Raw genomic sequence first — 18,776 nt, forward strand, 5'->3', positions numbered from 1 at the left:
GTTGGATGCGGGCCGGGTCAGTGGAAGGCTGCCCATTGGGCTCTTAATACCGCTTTTGCAGCCTCCCTCTGGATCTGCTCCCGCTCCTCTAGGATAAACAGGACCTGGAGGAGTTGCTCACAGTCGTCCCAGGTCAGCTGGTGGGTAAAGAAAATAGTCTCTTAGGAGAGAGGTTAATCCCTGGGGTTTCTCTGAGAATGAGAGATTCTGGTGTTTCCAATTATATAGATTGCTGGTGGAGAAAGGGACATAGACCATGAATGGCCTCTGGGTTTTTCCCCCAATCAGGGGATCCAATTTCCGGAGTGGGGCCAGGACTCCTGCCCGGTTCAATGAATCAAGGACAGTATCAAAGTATTGTGGGGGTTGGTACACAACCCCAGTGCAGGTATGGGGAGGACTCAGGAGGGGTTCTGTCTCCCTGCTAGATGGAGATAGGACTGGGTCATAAGGGGCATAAGGGGCATAAGGGGGCGCCTGTAAGACAGGGTAAAGAGGGTTAGGTCTTTGTCCGAACGGTTTCTCTTTTTGCTCCTTTGGTGTAGAGAAAAAGACAGATTTGGGTGTCGTCTTTGATTCTTTTCCACTGCGGCAGTCCTTCAAATACTTGGGGGCATCAGAAACAATATTGATCCATACATCGATATATGGAGCCTGATCAGGGTGGCCAGGGTTTCCATAGATAATATTCCACACCTGAAAGGCTGTTTGCAGGTTGAGTGACCCTTCTGATGGCCACCCTGTTCCAAATATGGGCCAATCTAACTAGCAGAACCTCTGGAGGTCAAAGGGAGTGACACAGGCTCCGTAGGCATGGGCTCGTCTTCTGAAATCCTTAAAATGATTAAGAAGGCACTGAAGGGGGGTAGGATGATTCGAGGAAGAAGCTTGACTCATGTTAATAAAAACAGGCAAGGCCCCCACAAAAGCCAAATAAGCCAGGGCTAGGATCAACTTCTGACCCAGCATCCAATCGGACAGGGCCACGGTGGCCAGATCTAAGGAAAGAATTAAAATACCACACATCGATATATTGAGTACATTTATGAAAGCCAAGGCAATAAGAAGGTAACAGTGCATTTTGACCAGTCCAGACAGATAGACACAATACAGACAGACAAGAACAGTAACAGACTAAGGCAGACCAGTCCAGACAGACAGACAGACAAAACAGACTACAAGTAACACAAAACGCTAGCGTATCAGGCAGGTACTGGGTCAGGATCTGACGTCTCAGACCTGACCGTACTAGGGAAGTTGTGCTGCGTCCAGCCTTCCACTAGTTCTTAGGGCCCACAGACAGGAACAGGTCTAAGCTGAGGCTTAGACAAACTCTAGGGCTTACCAGCAGACAGGTCTAAGCCGAAACTTAGATGTACCCTAGAGCTCACAGACAGATACTCAGAAACTTGAATACCTGTAATACCAGAAGTCAAGTGTAATGTCTCAGATCTTGACTGAACTATGGAAGTATTGCTGCTTCCAGCCTTCCACTAGTTCCCCGACAGATACCCAGAAACCTGGATACCTGTAGTGCAGTCTGACTCACCTGTGAAGCTGCTCCAGATGGCTCGTGCCCAATTGTTACAGAATTGTACCTTTTGTCTGCCTGCCCTCCTGGGCGAGTCCGCCTGGTGTCTGGGGCTGAGGAAAGTCTCTCAGCGGCTGTCCCCTAGATGGGGCAGGTCCTCGCCCAAGGTGGCCGGGGTCGTGGGTCTTAGAAGACCTACCCCTTTGGACATATCTCACTGGAGCCTCCAAATGTTGTGGTGCGATCAAATCCAAGACCCACAGAGCCAATTGACATGAATTATGAGCCTTTATTAGCCGGCTGGCGACTGACTCTATACCACGCAGGGTTAGAGGAGATCAGCTCTGAGCTTCCAGAAGAGGCAGTTTATATAGCCACCAGTACATCCCTGAGCAGGTCACCACACCTGGTTAACAGTTGGTCATTAGCATATCCTTGATCAGATTACCCTGGTTAACAGCATCTCCTTGATCAGATTACCACACCCTGGTTAACAGAATCAGAAGTAAATATTTTATACTGGCTTACTGGAAAATTGTCCATCCACAACACTTTTAAGTTCGGCTTTTAGTTGGGTTGCTTACTAATTGAACAAAATCTTCACTGGTTAAATGAGAGACTGCACTCTCTCCAGCTGCAAAAGAGAAAGGACATTTGCTTCCGTAACTGAGCAAATTGTTACTTCTTTAAAATGACTTTTTCTTTTCTCCTTTTTTTGATTCAAAGTAGCCTTTGGCTCACTTGCTTCTTTTCTTTCCTAATCCTCCTGCATACTGCCCCACCACTCCCTTAATCTTTGTATCTGTATCAAACAATTTTGGGAGCAAAGCCTCAGATCTCTTGACCACAGAAACAGAGTTTAGATCAAACTAAAGACAGCATCTTGCAGCTCCACACCTATAAAGAAGGAAGGACCCTATCAGCATCCCCTTGAAATCAGACAGAAAGACGCTATGACTGACATCAGGACCTGATACAATGATCAACCGTCTCCTAGCTCTGATCAATCACAATAGGGTCCACAATCCCAACTCCCTTAGTCATCATGATTAATGAGTTTTCTTCTATATAACCTATCCCCTAGAAGCCATCAGGGAGCCAGGTCTTTGAGCACTAGCTCACCTGTGTCTCCAGGCTTGGCACTATTTTCTTAAATAAAACCTCCACTTAACTTTGCTGCAAACTGTAAGGTTTGGCCGGTCAACAGACAAGAGTCTGACTCAGGAAAAACAGGCATCCTTTATTGAAAGGCAAGCGGTCCCAGGGGATGTTCGCTGGTCCTGAGGAAAGGGGCCAGAGAAGTCGCACCCGGGCGGGGTCAGGGCAGGGTTTTAAGGGTCCTGTCCAGGAAGGGGAAGATTCAAAAAAGGCAAAATCATAGCGTGGGGCTCTTTCATTGGTGCAGCAGTGTGGTGCCACAGCGTGTAGTTCTGGCACCCGCGGATTGGTCTATGGGCTTCAGGTGGCTAGCAGGCGGGAGCTAGGGGTGGGGACCTGACTTCCTTGGGGCCTTTCCCGGGAGCACTGGCCTTATACAAACTCCTGTCCATGTCTCTTGTGGCTATTGACACATGTAGGCAAAACGAACCCTTTGAGTTTGATAGCACTTTCCCAGATCCAGTAGTCAAAGGGGTGACAATAACTGTTCAGATCACTGAATCCAGAGTGGCAATCTATGACGGGCACCAGGAGTCTTCCAGTGTGGTAACACAGTTGATCTCAGAGAAGCTGGAGGGAGCTCTGGGAAGAAGGCAGAGAGCCCAGGAATAGGTGCACCCTGAGAGAGAGTCCCTAGAGAGGGGCCGGTGCCTTGGCAAGTATTTTTGGTTTAAGCAGCATCTGGTAAGCTCTTGCTGGCATTTGCTCAGGCATTCTTAGGCGACTAAAAATCTTTTGGGAGTTGCCTGAGGGGAAGTTTTTTCTAGAGCATAAAACAGCCCTATCAAGCTATTCAACACATTTAACTCTTCTGCAGAAGTGCATGTAAGGGCTGATTTTCCCTAGAAGTTTGTTCAGACTCTTTAGATCTAAAAATTAAAATTGGAAATTGTGCCTCTAAGGCCAACACGCTCCACAACAGTCAGCCTCTTATTAATATTACAATGACCAAGATGAAGATCCTTTGATACTTTTAAATCTTTTGCACACACAAATAGAAAAAGCTGGTTATAAAATTAGGCAGAAAGAAAAGACGACACATTTAATTGGTTTCTCAAAGCTTCATAAAAGTGGATTTAGATAAATGGATCAACCTATTATGTATATTGTTTAGATGTCAACTTAATTCCTTGAGAAATTAAAAATGGCTTTTAATTCTTTGAGAAATTAAAAATTAAAAATGGGAAAGTCATTTGGAACTTAACTTCTCAAGGATAGATATAAATTGTAAATGGCTTCCAAAACAAGATTTGGAACCAAGTGTTCTATTTGTGTTTGCCAGTATATGTCTATATATTGTTAACAGTGGAAAATTTTCAAAGTGAGCCTACTAACTAAGTCAGCTACAGGGAAGAAATATCTTTAGATACCAGAAGTTGTCCTACAAACAAACAAACAAAAATATTTACAATTTCAAAAATTTAGACAGGTTTTTTCCAATATTTTTATCTTGAATTCCTTACTTCTTTTCTCTTTCTTTCTCTCCCTTCCTTCCATGTTTTTTTTCTTTCCCTTTCCTCTCCTTCTACCTTCTCTTATTTTTTAGCTATGGTCTTTAGAACAATGCTGAACATAAGTGGAAAACCATCTGAGTAAAAATAGTTTTGATCCTTTTCCCTAACATCTCAGAAAACATCTAGGAATAGAGAGAAATTTCTTTTGATAAAATTTTGTATTAGAAACCCAAAGCAAACTTTGTTCTTAATGACAAAATATCAAAAATATCAGAAAACCATAGGCTAGAACTAAAACCTCTCTTTAGTATTTTTTAAAGCCTATACTGGGAGTTGTGATCCTTTCATTTGTTCAAAACTTGTTTATTTATGTTCTTTGCTTTTTATTATTCAGTCGCTAAAGAATATTTGTTCTTGTTATTATGCTAGTCTCATAATAATTTGAGATACAATATCATTTTTAGATATTCTTGGAAGGTTTTAATAAGGGAAAGTGCTAATTTCTTGATGAATTCTTACTTCAAAAAACAAAATCAAAAGGAGGTTTAAACACCGATTGTCCTTGTGTCCTCGATGTTTTTGTGCAGTATAAACTTGAACAACCACTAGGTTCATCTTCCTCTCTATATGTAGCTTACTTGCTCACTTTATTCTCATCTCTGATCAGATGTCATCTCATCAGTGTTTCCTTCCCAGACTACCCTGGATAAAATAACACTCTCCCACTTTCCCGGCTACCCTAATAACACTTAGAGCACTCCTTGATAGTAGAGTATATATTACTGTTTGTAAGTTTATTATCTGTCTCTGTATATTAGAATAAAAGTTCAGGTATGTCACAACCTAGATTTTTAGTTCACTGATAAACTATTCCAAAAAATAGTGTCTTGAACAGAGTAAGTGCCTAAAAAATTATCTCTTGAAAGAATGAAACCCCAGAGTAAAAATGAGAATAAGAATTAATTAATCCAACTCTGTCATCTAGAACAGACTCCCCTCAGGATCTCTGATTTCCTCATTTTAGGGTGGGACCCAAGAATTTGCGAGTTCTAGTAAATTCGCCAGTAATCCTCATGCAGCTGGTCAGGAGGCCACACACTTTGACAATACCTAATTTAGAAGAATGCTTGAGATTAGTGTAGTAAATTTTAGTGTCATTCAAAACGGTACTTTTTGAACAAATACATTGTTTAAATTCTTTATTGAATCAGTTTATCTTCTTTCCCTTTACATTTCTTTAAAAATAAGCAATAGCATCTAAAACTGTAATTTAAAAAATTTTTTCCATTGGATAAATCTGTTCTAGATGACAGAATTGGATCAATTAATTCTTATTCTCATTTTTACTCTGGGGTTTCATTCTTTCAAGAGATAATTTTTTTAGGCACTTACTCTGTTCAAGACACTATTTTTTGGAATGGTTTATCAGTGAACTAAAAAGCTAGGTTGTGACATACCTGAACTTTTATTCTAATATACAGAGACAGATAATAAACTTAGATGCAATAGCATCTAAAACTGTAATTTTAAAATTTTTTTTCCATTGGATATCTAATTAAAACAAATGTTATACCTATAACTATGGTTCTGCTGAACAGCTACTTGCTTCCAAAATTCACCCAACTAAAGTTAGAACCACAAATTCACAGTAATCTCAGGCCACAGAGGCTCCTAAGACAAACATTATGACTTTTGTTAGTTAATGCTGCAAATCCATTGAACTGGGAATGGCAGTTATGGATTAAAAGGCAAGTTTCAAAGCATATGGAGGAATATGAAAAGGTAACTAATAAATATTTGTTGAATGGAAGTGATGAAACGTGAGGATGAAAGTTATATTAGTTAATGAGTGTTCAGTAACAGAAAAAGTGACAAATTCAAAATACCATTTTAACTTTCTGTGTACCCCTTAATTTGAACAGTCTCTTGTTTCTGAAAATTCAAGGTTGGGTCCTACCTCAAATCCCTAATGCTATTATATAAATAAAGACATCTTAAGAAAACAAAGTTAAAGACACCAACCCCTCCTAATTGCATCAACTCTAGTGCCCAGGAAGTAGCCATTGCTCATAAATGTGTGTTTAGATGTGGCCGTTATTTAACATCCTTCCCCAAAACCTCTCACCCTAAACTGAGACCATAGTGCACTACTGACCACTTTCTCTCTTCAGTGTTTATGCTATGTTCTGCTTTCTCTCTGCAATACCACCATCCACCCTCATTGGAAAGGTTTCATTAGTATTTTTTGTTTGCTTATTTTGTTGTATCTGTTCTTCTTATCTGTCATGAAAACTAATTTTTTTTAATCGTGAGGAAATTATAACTTCCAATAAATGTTATAAAACTTTAGAGCGCTGATTGCTGATTTATGGTTCTTGTTGCATGCTGAGAAAGAGACCAAATGCTGTGTGGCACTCCAGGGCTGCTATCATACCTCAGGTAGGAGCTCACCAAATCTCCCAGGCAGCCCATGGGCTAGAGAGTGCATTGGGGCAGGGTCACTGTCAGGAGCCATTAAGAGACACTGAAGAAGTCACGTAGCTGATAGCCATGAAGCAGCTGCTGCTGCTGAGACAGCTTAAACAATGGTTCTAGGAAGCAGGGCGTGGAGTTAAACGTTACTGACCCTGGAGGGGAGGTTTGCCTCCTAAAGAAATCCTCTTAAGATAGTGGAATGTTTTACGGCCCAGAAAAGTCTGTTTGTACCCTGAGGGAAGAATATATTGGAACTTATGTAAATGTCAGCATTCCTATGGTATTGTACTCTGTATTTTGCTATTGTACTCTGTGCTTTGCTATCTACTCTGCTATTGTATCCAAAAACCTATATAAAGGCTGTGCTAAATAAACTCGGGCTGCAGGAGTGACTGTATGCCCTCCCAAAGCACTTTCCTGTCTTCTTTTTTCTGAGGCTTCACCCCCCTCTTTTAGGTACTGTCCGATCTCTGCCGGTGGGTTCCGGCAGGTCACCAGAGCTGACTTGTCTCAAGTGAGTCATGAGTATTTCTAAGGACTTCCACACTCTGTGCTGCATGTCACTTGGCCTTTTCACTCTTATCACTGAAAGAATATTCTTAGACTTAATTTCCTCATTTTCACATATTAACATTTCTTTTTATCACAATTAAAATCAAAATACCTTTTCATTCTAGATTCTAGAAAGACCTAGATGATTTTTCTTCTGTGATCTCAGATCACTTCATTTATAGCCCTATTTTATCTGGTCTTATAAAGCTGTCATTTGTGTCAGTGTATTTCTCAATTGATATTGCAATACTTTAAATTAGATGTAGGGTTTTCTCTTATTTCATCCTTCTGTAATTCTACAGGATAGAATCCTATGTTACACAATAACAAATAAGCCAATTAAGATGATCATGTGACTCGGTCTCATCTGAAAATCATATTAGCTGATTCTTTTAGATTGAGAGTATCCAAAATTGTACCTGCCTCGCTTAATTTGTAGAAGAGAGGAAATTAGACTTTTGCAAAATATGTGGAATCCATTTTGGTGGATTAATTTCATTCAGCCTGGTAGCCTTTTTCATTGATGTGAAATGGAGCAAAGCCAAATATGGAAATTTCTTTCATACTTTTATACCTGTGCTACTTAGGTTTTGTTTTTCTTTTTTTAAACAGAACATCCCCATAACCAAGAACAGAGTCAGCCTACTCCATTATTTTTTTAATGCAGTATTCATTTCTCAATCATTGATTTTTTTTTTTTTTTTGGCAGGGGTGGAGTAAGTCTTATTCATGCTATTTTTACTCACAGCACACACACAAAATGGCTATTCGCATAAAGTTTAATATACCAACTTCCAAAATAACATTTCCTCTAAGGCAAATATCATGCTATCATAAACTAGGTACCACAAAATATGAGATATTCTAATACTGTATTGAAAAGGAATCGTTTTGAGCTCTAAGTTTAAAGAACAACTAAATGCATCTGTCTATAATTTTCAATCAGTCATTCTATTGTTCAGAGAAGTAGATGACAGTATAAGCACCATGTAAATATTTTATTCAGGAGAGAGGAAACAGAATCTGAGGCTAAGGTAGACTGACATGTTGTTGATTTAGTAGCACCAGGAACCTGCTGTTTTTCAGACACAATTACAATGGCTCTGTTATGGAACGGAACTATGATTTTCAAAGATTTATAATAAGCACTTGCAGTAGTAAAAATAAATTAATAAACTGATTAAAAAAATAAAACCCTTTCTAGTATTCTCACCTCGAGGCAAGTCCTGCATTTTGGGAGTATAAAAATGCTCTCTGAAGTGCCTCAGCTTATCTTCTTCATCGAGGTGTAGGGCGACTTTCTCATCTGTTGGGTGACATCTAAGTTCAGATGACACACGTTGCAGCGTGTCAGTGGGTAACTCAGGGAGTAAAGGCTCCATTACAAGTTGTTCACTGAAGATAAATATAAAAATTAAAAATTAATAAAGCCACCATCATTTTGCTGCAGAAAATTAACACTTTAGGTAAAATATCTTTTGTTTTAACTAAGATTCTCATCTTCTCAGCTTCAGAAATAATATAATTAACCAAACAGCACTAAACTCCATGCCTGAGTTTTTCTTATGTATAAAATGAAGAAAGTAATAGTCATTTAGGGATGATGAAAGGACTGAATTAGGTAATGTTAGCTCTTTTCATTTTTATTTTCAGAAAAATGAATGAAATTAATGGCTTTCAAATATATATCTTTATCACCTCTTCCTCTAAATGCCTTACTAAAAATTAACAGTAAAGATACTTTTGTGAAAAGTATAGAAAAACAGTGCCCCGTTGAGCTTGTCCTTCTTGCTATCTCTTCTCCACTATCCCATCCTGGATGGTTCTTAGATTATAGTTTTAAAACTATAAAGATATATGTAATAGAACCTTAACATTCTTTACTGTGAATGAAAACAATATTGATAAACAAGAGAACTTTAAATAATGTTAATAATTTTTGGCATATGAAGACCGAAGAGATCTACTTGCAGCTGATGATGAGAAACTTCTTTCACTATCATATACACATCTTAGAACAAAGCAGGACACTTTGGTGTTTCTTAAAAGCATATTCTACTTCATCTAATCATTTAACATTCCCCATCTTTTGGGAACAAAAACTTAATCATTCTGAAGTGGATAAATAACAATGGAGATTTACATACATATTTTTAAACTTCACCCAATTTTTATACACATTTGTAATTCTCAAAGTTATAGTTTTTTGAAATTGAGTAAAAATAGTATTAGAAAAAAATTTTTCACTTGATATACATATGTATACTTTTGCTAGCTTTGCTTCTACATTCCTCCATTCATTTACTCTTTCAATAAATTTTTATTGAGCGTCTACCATGTAGCACCATGCAAACTGGTGGAACAACAATGTATAATAATTTATAAGTAGTGACTCATGTGGAATTTACTTTTTACTAAGAAGAATTAAAAAATAATTAAATTATGTAATTTCAGATAGTTTCAAGAGCTATGTGTAAACAGGGCAGAGTAATGGGATAGAATCATTAGAGCATGGAATAAGCTACCTTGGGGGCTCACATGCATTTCTCTGAGGTAGGAGTATATGATAATTTCTGAATCATGCTATGGTGAAGACATGAACATGGAAGATAACAGCACCTACAAAAGCTCTAAGGTAGAGATAAACTTGGCCTGGTCATCTAATGCACTGAGGGGAGTAGGAGGAGTGAGAGACTATAATGTAAGAAGAGTAGAGGCAGAAGTTAGTCATAAAGAACTCTGAAGGCCAGGAAAGAGTTTGGATATTTTTCTAAGTTTAATGGGAAATCATTGGAGAATGTTGAGTAGGAAAATAACATGATGTAATTTAACATTACAAAAAAGTCACTTTTTCTACTCTCTGATGAGTTTTGAGTTAAAAAAGAAAGGTAAATTAAGGCTAGTTTAGTAATTCAGTGGGAAAACGATGGTAGATTAAATATGGTGAGGGAAAGGTAGAGAAGGAAAAGTGTCTAGATTTACAATATATTTTGGAGGAAACTAGATATTCTCTGATGAAGACAGGAAAGCAAGTAACTTTTAGCTTTGAGATTTGAGCAGTTATGTCAAAAGCAATGATAAAGGAAATACTCAAGAAAGAAACATTTCGGAAAGATAAAAAAGAGTTCTATTTAGGATATGTTAAGTTTCAGATAAATATTGAACATCAGGGTAGAAATATCAGACTGGCTATAGAATGTTTAAGAATGTAGCTCAGGAATATTGGATCACAAGATACAAGTTTGATAGTTTTCAACTCATAGCCTAGAATACCTAGAGACCAACTAAAATAGACATAGATGAGTCTCTAGAATCAAGATTTAATTATCTTTCCTCTACCTCCCACTCTTTTTCTCTTACCCCAAATACTCATTATTAAGCAATAAAGAATTGTCTGAGTGTTATACGATGTCAGTAAAACAGACATTCTTCCTATCCTGTAAACTTCATTTCTTTTGCTTATTTGACCTCTTCTTTTCTCAACTGCTAATGATCTCCCCTTATGAGTCATCCTTTATATTCCCCAGATAAGGATACTAAGATTCATCTAAGCATGTTTTTTTAGCTTTGATACCAGTAATGGGTTCCAATTGCTACAATCATGCTTTTTACAAGTCAATGATTTCAACATTGATCTTTACGGTTCTTTTTCAATATCAGACCATATTAAATTATTTATTTTTGTCACAAAATTTTATTTCTGTGATTTTTCTCATGCCACTCTCTTTACCTAAAACATTCTATTTCTTCTTCTACATATTCAGATCTTAGCCATTATGCAAAGCCCTAACTGAAATGTGACTTTTTTTCATAAGGTTTGTCATGATGCCTCAATTAAAAGTAATCTTTCCTCCTGTGAACACCTGTAACATTTATGAGCACACATCTTATTGTAAGCATACTTGTAATAAGTAGTACATTCTGCCAGTATTCTATTTATTCAAATACATACGTGGATGGGGAAAATCAAACATGCTTGCCATGCCAACAATTTGATTCTAAATGGATCTCTACCTATAACTTTCAGATGAAGACAACTGCCTTCTGGATAGAGATGACTGTGACTCTACCACTTGACATTAGCAGTCGCCTGGTCATCATTAATTAGATCTCTCCCTGACACTTGACTCACTGAGGGCAATGACTCTGTCAATGGTCCGTGGAATGACCTGCTGTAAAAGCTCTGACCAAACAATCATGATGGTGTTTAACTGGTGTTTATTTAGAAACAGGAGCAAAACTTTAAAAGAATCATAGACAGGGTAATAAAATGGGAGAATTTAGGAAGGGTATTATCATGAGTGACTCATTTTTCAGAGTCAAACAGAACCACTGATTGGTAAAGTATGAAGTGATTCCAACAGTAAGTAAGAATCGCTGTTACACAATAGCCAGGGATAGAACAGCTGTGGTTCCTGAAAATGTGACAGGACAAGTCAGTCTGGAGAATCACTGAATCAGTCCATGCAACAAACTATGTGCAAGCCTGGAAGGTTGCCTACTTGGCAGGCAGTAAGGTGTGTCTTCAATAGAAGGCCAATACTTAGGATCACTTGACTGAGTTGCTGGTCTACCCTACCAAATTTTATTCACCTGAAGGCCCTGAATCTTGTATAATTTATCTTTATAGTCACCCCATTGCCCTCTAGACTGAGTGTTTTCCCCAAATGGCAGCTGAATAAGAATACACAAAACAGCTCAGTAAATTATTTTACGTGACTAATGACATGTTACTAGTGGGGTATGCTCTCTCATTCCAACCACGTGAAAACTAGTTAGAGAAACATTTCAAGTGAGTCTCAGAATCAAGAGAACTTCTTTGGAGAGTGAGCTCTTTGAGAATTCATTGAGGTTGACTCTAAACTCGAAATAGGGGTGGTTGCCTAAATAAATATACAGATTATTTTGGTACCATCATATCCCAGTAAAATTCAGCTTTCCTTATTTTAAAAAAATAGTCACAATAATTCATAAACCTCCTTATACTTGTTTCTTATGTAATCCTTGTAACAATCATAAGGGATCAGAATCATTTCCCCCATTTTGGGACTAAACTCCGGAATAAACAGAGCAGAAATAAAGACAGGAAAAAAAGCATAATAAAGCTGACAATTTGGGACTACACTTTGCCTGAGGACCTAAGTCAGCTTCACTTGTCTTTGACATGGCATGTGGGTGGAATGTGCAGAGCAGAATTCCTGGCCCAGGACTTGAAACTTTCACTTTATTTTCACTTGCCCTTTCCTTCCTAATTTCTTTATTCTTTAAATATTCTTTCACCCATCTTCCTTTATCTTCCTTTATCTTCCTTTATCTTCCTTTATTTACTGTTTCAGCCCTGTATTCAGTCTGCAAAGCACCACAGGCTATGAATCCATCTACTCTTTTTAATCACTTCCCTCAGTCCTGGTTTCACAAAAGTTAAAGAAGTTGGTTTCACTTCTGAGCCTGTCACAGCCCAGATGTTACAACCTCACTGGCAATGATAGTGAGATACCTGCTGGCGGAATATTCTTGCAAGTACTCCTCTCACCTTTTCACCATGTGCAGCCTCAAAACAGAAATAAACACAATCATCAGTGCCCATGATGACACAGTACCCACACTCCAAGGAAGTAACTTATGAACTCATAAGAATTGTTGCTTAATTCTGCATTCAATCCAAAGTTAATATAATTTTATGCTTTGTATAGGTTTACCATTTTCAAGTAAATTGGCATGCTGTTATTATGAAATACACTCAGTCCAAGTTAAACACGCCCCCAAATTTTACAGTTTACGTGTTTAGTGCTAATTTGATTAAGAAGGTGGGCATATACACATATGGGCAGGTTACCTAAACTTTTGTGCTGTAATGTTATATGAAACTAAGTTAAATTGTACTTTCTTCAGAGGATCATGTTTAATATCAAGTGAAATTAATGAAGTAAAGTCCTTTATAACGAGATAAAATATATCCTCATGATATTTTTCAATACTAATACCTTGTGCTAAAATTTGTCATTTCACCTTCAATTTAGCTTTTGAAACTTTTTAAATTGTATTTTCACAATTTTATTTAGACTGCTAAAACTTCATAGCTAAAAATTTTATAACTATAAAAACTAATTGTTTTTATGAAATCATGGAAATCAGGATCTTCTAGTAATACATTGGTCTAAGGTTAAACAGTTATGTAAACGACTCTGAGTATCCAGTGGTTAGTTCTTATACAGTTTCAGGTTTCATGCTAAAATGAACTAATTATACACCAGAGTTCAAAGTTTAGAACCCAGAAAAGTAAATTATAAAGAACGTGTGTGACTTTTTTTTTTTGAGAAAAAGGGAAATAAGGCATCATTTAATATATGTGCATAGAACAACATTCTTTAAACCTATCATTATTTAATAAATGAGTGACATCACTGTCACAACTGCATATTTCATATCTAAGAGTATATTAATGATGTTCTGAGCTTCACATTAATAAGAGCAATGCATTTATTCCAATTTACTACCTAAATAACACCCCACTCTCTTTAAATAAAAGTAGGATCAAAAATAAACCCTTCTTTCAGCTTAATAGAAAAAAAAATGTATCAACTTTCTGTTCCTAGGCAAATATTCATAAAATGAAAGGGGAAGAAACCCTGCTTAAGAAATAGATACTTTCACTTCTCTAAATAAATATTTAATACAACTAATAACACCATAGAATGACTAGAGAGTTACCCGTAAATAAAGGACTTAAAGCGTATTTAATGATTTTAATTTTGATCTAATATTATCATTTAAATTCAAATAACTACAGGATTAATTTTAATTGATCAAAAGTGTTCATCTTTTAGTAGATGAATTCAGAGTGCTTATTGACATCATTTTTACTATAGTGGTTAAGATCTCTTCATTTCACACAAAATTTTATGAACTATAGAAACGATCCCTGGAAGTATAGTCTTGAAACAAAATTTTAAAGGCTGCAGGAAAGAGGGGAGCCCCTAAAGAGTTACACTACTTTTATAAATATAATTTAGAGAAAAGAAAACTGGCAAGAGAAGCTTCTAAAACATTGTGACAAGGATACTAGCAGAGTGAATATCACTTTGGAAAACTCACGGAATATAGATTTGTGTACAGAGTGTGTATCAGTGTCTCAGTGCTTACCAGCTAGGATTCCAATGGTGTTTACACCTCCCAGTCTTGTTTAAAAAAACAAACCGAGCAAACTCTCAAGAGTTCCTAGTAGATTTATAGGCTAGATCTCGGAGTAAGAAATTCAAGAGACTTGCTCAGACTCCACCCTGTGGGGAATTTGTGAGCTACTTTTAGTTCCTCCCACCCTACCTAAAGTAATTGTAGATCTCCAGTCACAAACATCTTAAAGCAAAATGCTGCTCTTGCTCTGTTTCAAACACTAGGGGCTCTCCTTTTCCCACTTTCCCCTAAGCAGCTCTGTCCTTTAAACTCCTGTAAACACGTCCTTGCTCTCCAACGGCGCAGATCTCTAGAACTGTGATTTGTATCCTATAATATAATCCTGTAGAGTAAGCAGAGTATCCTCAGTCACCTGCAAGCTGAACCAAGGAGTTTGTCCAGGAGCTAACATTTAAAAATTCTCATTCCTTCCTTGCTTTGGGCCCTGGAATAGACTAAGAACTGAAGAAACTTTTCCCCTCAACTCTGCAGATAATGGAACTTTGTATTTTGAGGCAGTACTCCACTGTGAGTTTCCAGTATGAAGGCAGAATAACATTTAATGGTTGAACATTTTAGTCAAAAATTTAAAATAAACTCTCAGTTCTAGAATATACTTTGTTGTCCAATAGGTGTGATTTTAAAACTCTTAGATCATAAATATAGACAGTTAACAAGACAACCAAGAAAGAAAGAGTTAGAGTTGCATATCAAAGGAAAAATAACCTAGAAAACTCATAATGTAAATTATCTTTGTAAACCTATTGGGTGATTGTTGTTCTACCTCCATTATCTCTTTCTGCTTAATTCCATGCTTGGATCTTTTGGCTAATATTCTTTTAGATATAAAAACCAAGGGCAAAGAGATTCAGAATTAAGACCAAATATAAAAACTGGATCTGAATAATTGAATCACTTTTGTATATCTATACCTTGTTGAGCTACCACAACACTCCAGGTAAAGCATTATTTGATTTGATCATCTTCTACCATGTGTTCACGGTATAACCCTGGACAATTCATTTAATCTGTAATGAGGCTCAGTATCACATCTTTCAGATGGAGGTATAAAACTACCTTTCCTCACAAGATTGCTGATATATTAAAAAAATTTCATGTAGAAATTTAGTATACCAAGACACATAAGTTAATAAGTGATATATTCCTTTATAAATTAACTAGTCCAAAAGTACTGTCCTCTTGTCTCTAAAAGAGGGGAATAAAACACATGCAATTATTTTAATACAAGTAATTGAACAGTGAAAAAAATATATTTCATCTTATCGATCTTATCCTTATAGTAATCCTATTAAGAGTACATAAAATATCCTCATTTCAAGTTGGAAGTGTAAAACTTTAAATTTAATAAGGTGTCTCAAAATTTGTACTTTTTTTTTTTATGTTGTTTATTTCTTGTGCTGTAAGAACTTTGGAGGATTTACCAAGTTCGAATATCCAGGAAGTGGGCCTAAGGATATAGTCTGTGTCACTGTTAGTAAGAGAATTATACCCTTTTAATTACTGACTACGGTTATAGATAAAGAAATAGAGATAGAGATCAATATACTGAGTTCTTGCTTTTACACTGTTTCTTCTAAAATCTTTTATGATAATGTTAAAAACCATTCCATTAAAGTTTTATCTTAAAAAGTATTATTTAACATAGTCACTTTAAAAGCACTTGCTTGGAGGTCTAAACTATACTCCTATTATTTGTATTTTAGAAATCTTTTTTTTTTAATTTGTTACTTTCATTCATTTAAAAAGAAAAAAGTACTAATCATATTCTTTACACTGGGTAGAAAGCTAAATGCCAGGGATATAATGGTAAGCAAAATCTTTATAATATTAACATATGCTCCTAAAAATATAAAGGAATTGTGAGATGGCAAGTTGTAGCGGGGGGTAATAAAAGCAAGATTCAATGGCCAGCTGTGGAGGGAAAAGAAAAACAGAGTAAGTTTCTATTTCTCCTTTTTTTTTTTTGGAAACAGAAAGAAGAAATATGTTGCTAGGATAAATATGTGCACCAATTTGGATTTGTCTATTAATTTCCATGAACATCATCTCACTTGCAGCATGATATGTCTGAGTGGCGGAGATCAATTTTATCTTCCTCAAAACCTTGTCCACGAATACAGCTAAATAAATATTTGTTAAATTAGTTAATTGAAAAAAAGATTCAGGTCCTGACATTAAAATTAATAATTGGGATCGGTTATAAGGGAGGTTCTGGTCTCCCAAAAGTAATTCTTTATTTTTTTCTATTTATTTTTTAGGCGAGGCAACCCTTGGTGGACCTCACTGATTTCAAGGACCTTGTCAGCTTACAGTCCCTTTATCTATCTATCTAGATATCTATCTATCTATTTATTTATTTTATGCCTACAGTACCTGGTATTTCTAAGTGGTCTCCCATCCAAGTATTAACCAGGCCTGACCTTGCTTAGCTTCCAAGATCAGACGAAATTAAATGAGATCAGGTTTGATCAGGGTAGCACAGATATAGACCCAAAAGTAATTCTTAAATCGTGAATTTTATTCTTATTTTTCAGGGATAATTCTCTATAGCTAGCCCAGTGGCTAGCACATACAGTAGACTTCAATGAGTGCTTGCTGTAATATTCACCAAATTAAATTTAGTTTAGCACAATGTTTCTGTAAGAATCCAAGCCTGCAGATCCAACTGTGACACTCTATCACTAAATGTTTGATAAGTAAAAATGAGTAAGGAGATCAATAAGAAAAAATGGGTGAAACTTGGTGGCCAATTGAGATCCCACTATGAAAAGTGTTTTGTAAAAGTGAAGCTAAACTGCAACCTCAAGGTCCGGTTGAGAAAGAATAAATACAAAGCTGCATTCTCAAACTTGGGTGCTGAAGGGTAGCAGACTGTATCACCCCAATATATGACTGTAGCAATTCAGGAGTTGCCATCCCAAAATATGTGTCTTTGTTATATTAATTATTTTTGAGCAGTAGGTACTTGAAAAACAACTAATACAGGGAGAGATTGTTTTTGAACTCCCCCATTCTGCCTAAAGACAGAGCCTCCTAAAGGAACTTAGTTGTCATAAATCTTCTCCCAGGAGTTTCATCAACCAGGAAAGATTGAACCATCTCAGAAAAGACTGGAAGTAAAAACTACACACGGATGAACTTTGTCACAAACTTTACACCCCTTTTTATTCTTCAAGGGCTCATTTTTCTTTCTTAAAAGTCGTTTAATCTCCTCTGAGCGGTTTTAATCCCCACTCCCCTTTCCCTACTAAAATGAGATTTTAGCTGGAATTATAAGATATTTCTATGAGTTACTCATATTCCCTGGGTATCTCCCTTATATACATAAGAGACCTACGCATGTTAATAAACTTCTGTTTTTTTTTTTTTAACTTGTTAATCCGTTCTTTATTATAGGGAACCCAGCTAAAAACCCAGATGAGTAGAGGAAAAATTATTTTTCCTCCATGATAATATGTAGAAAATTTCACATTAATCTATTTTTTAAATTAAATTAAAAAAAAAAAAACTTTTCAGGAGCTCACTTCTTACTTTTGTAGAAGGAAATTTAATCCGAGTCATTATTGGGGTTCTCCTTCCTTCTTCAAGAGGGTGATGAAAAATTCAGACATTTTACTCACGGCAAAATATTGTGGATCTGGCCAGTTAGCTTCCTTCTCTTTCTTCCTTTCTACCTCTTTCTTTACCCCTCCCCACCACCCCCCACACCCTAGCACTCTTTGTCTTTCCTCATGGGATTAACACATGCCTTCTCCAAACAAAACCAGGTAAGGGCTTTCCCATCAAGCAATTTCTATTCTGAAGCCAAGAAATGCAGAACCTTCTATATATGAGTAGGGACAAACATAAAGAACAGAACAAATTCATACTTAAAATTCTCTTTTGCTATTTTCTCTTCCCTTTCATTTCCCTACTCCTCTATCATCCACTTTCCTTCTCTTCACCCTCTTTTTCCTTCCCTACTACCCTCACTTTCCTTTTCTTCCTATCCCCCTCCTCATTTCGTCCTCTCCCCTCCTCCTCTCTTCCTCACTCCCCGTTTCCTCCTCCCCTTGCCTTCCCTCCAACTCTCCCCCTCCATTTCTCCCCATCATGTCTCCTCCTCTCTCTTCTCTTCCACTCTTGTCCACTTCTCTCCTTTTCTCTCTTCTCCCTCTCCCTCACTTCTATAGCAGAGAAAGCAAAGCAATTTAATGTGCCAATAAATAGCTAGGCTATACTTAGATAATCTATTCTCTCCTTCCTATGAGATATATATTTTAGTTATTAGAAAAATTTTCCAGTAATGGACAGGGACTTTGCTTTCCTCTATAAGTAGTATTTTCTGTTTTTCTGAGAAAAACACAAAGGCTCATTATAATCAAATGACAATTTTTCATTAAAATTCATTTAGAAACTAAAATTCCTGTAAC

At 36.8% G+C, this 18,776-nt stretch overlaps 1 protein-coding gene across 1 annotated transcript in view; it reads right to left on the minus strand.

Moving 5' to 3' along the window:
- Nucleotides 1-14,406, minus strand: part of KYNU (kynureninase) — a 99,966-nt gene extending 85,560 nt beyond the window's left edge. The window contains exons 1-2 of the mRNA XM_016136366.2: nt 14,314-14,406; nt 8,384-8,565 (exon numbers count right to left, since the gene is read on the minus strand). Coding sequence (XP_015991852.2) covers nt 8,384-8,552 — 169 coding nt within the window. The 5' untranslated portion in view covers nt 8,553-8,565; nt 14,314-14,406. The remainder of the gene's footprint in view (nt 1-8,383; nt 8,566-14,313) is intronic.
- Nucleotides 14,407-18,776: the final 4,370 nt, after the last annotated feature.

The sequence above is a fragment of the Rousettus aegyptiacus genome, unplaced genomic scaffold (assembly GCF_014176215.1).
Source record: "Rousettus aegyptiacus isolate mRouAeg1 unplaced genomic scaffold, mRouAeg1.p scaffold_m13_p_2, whole genome shotgun sequence".
Lineage (NCBI taxonomy): Eukaryota > Metazoa > Chordata > Mammalia > Chiroptera > Pteropodidae > Rousettus > Rousettus aegyptiacus.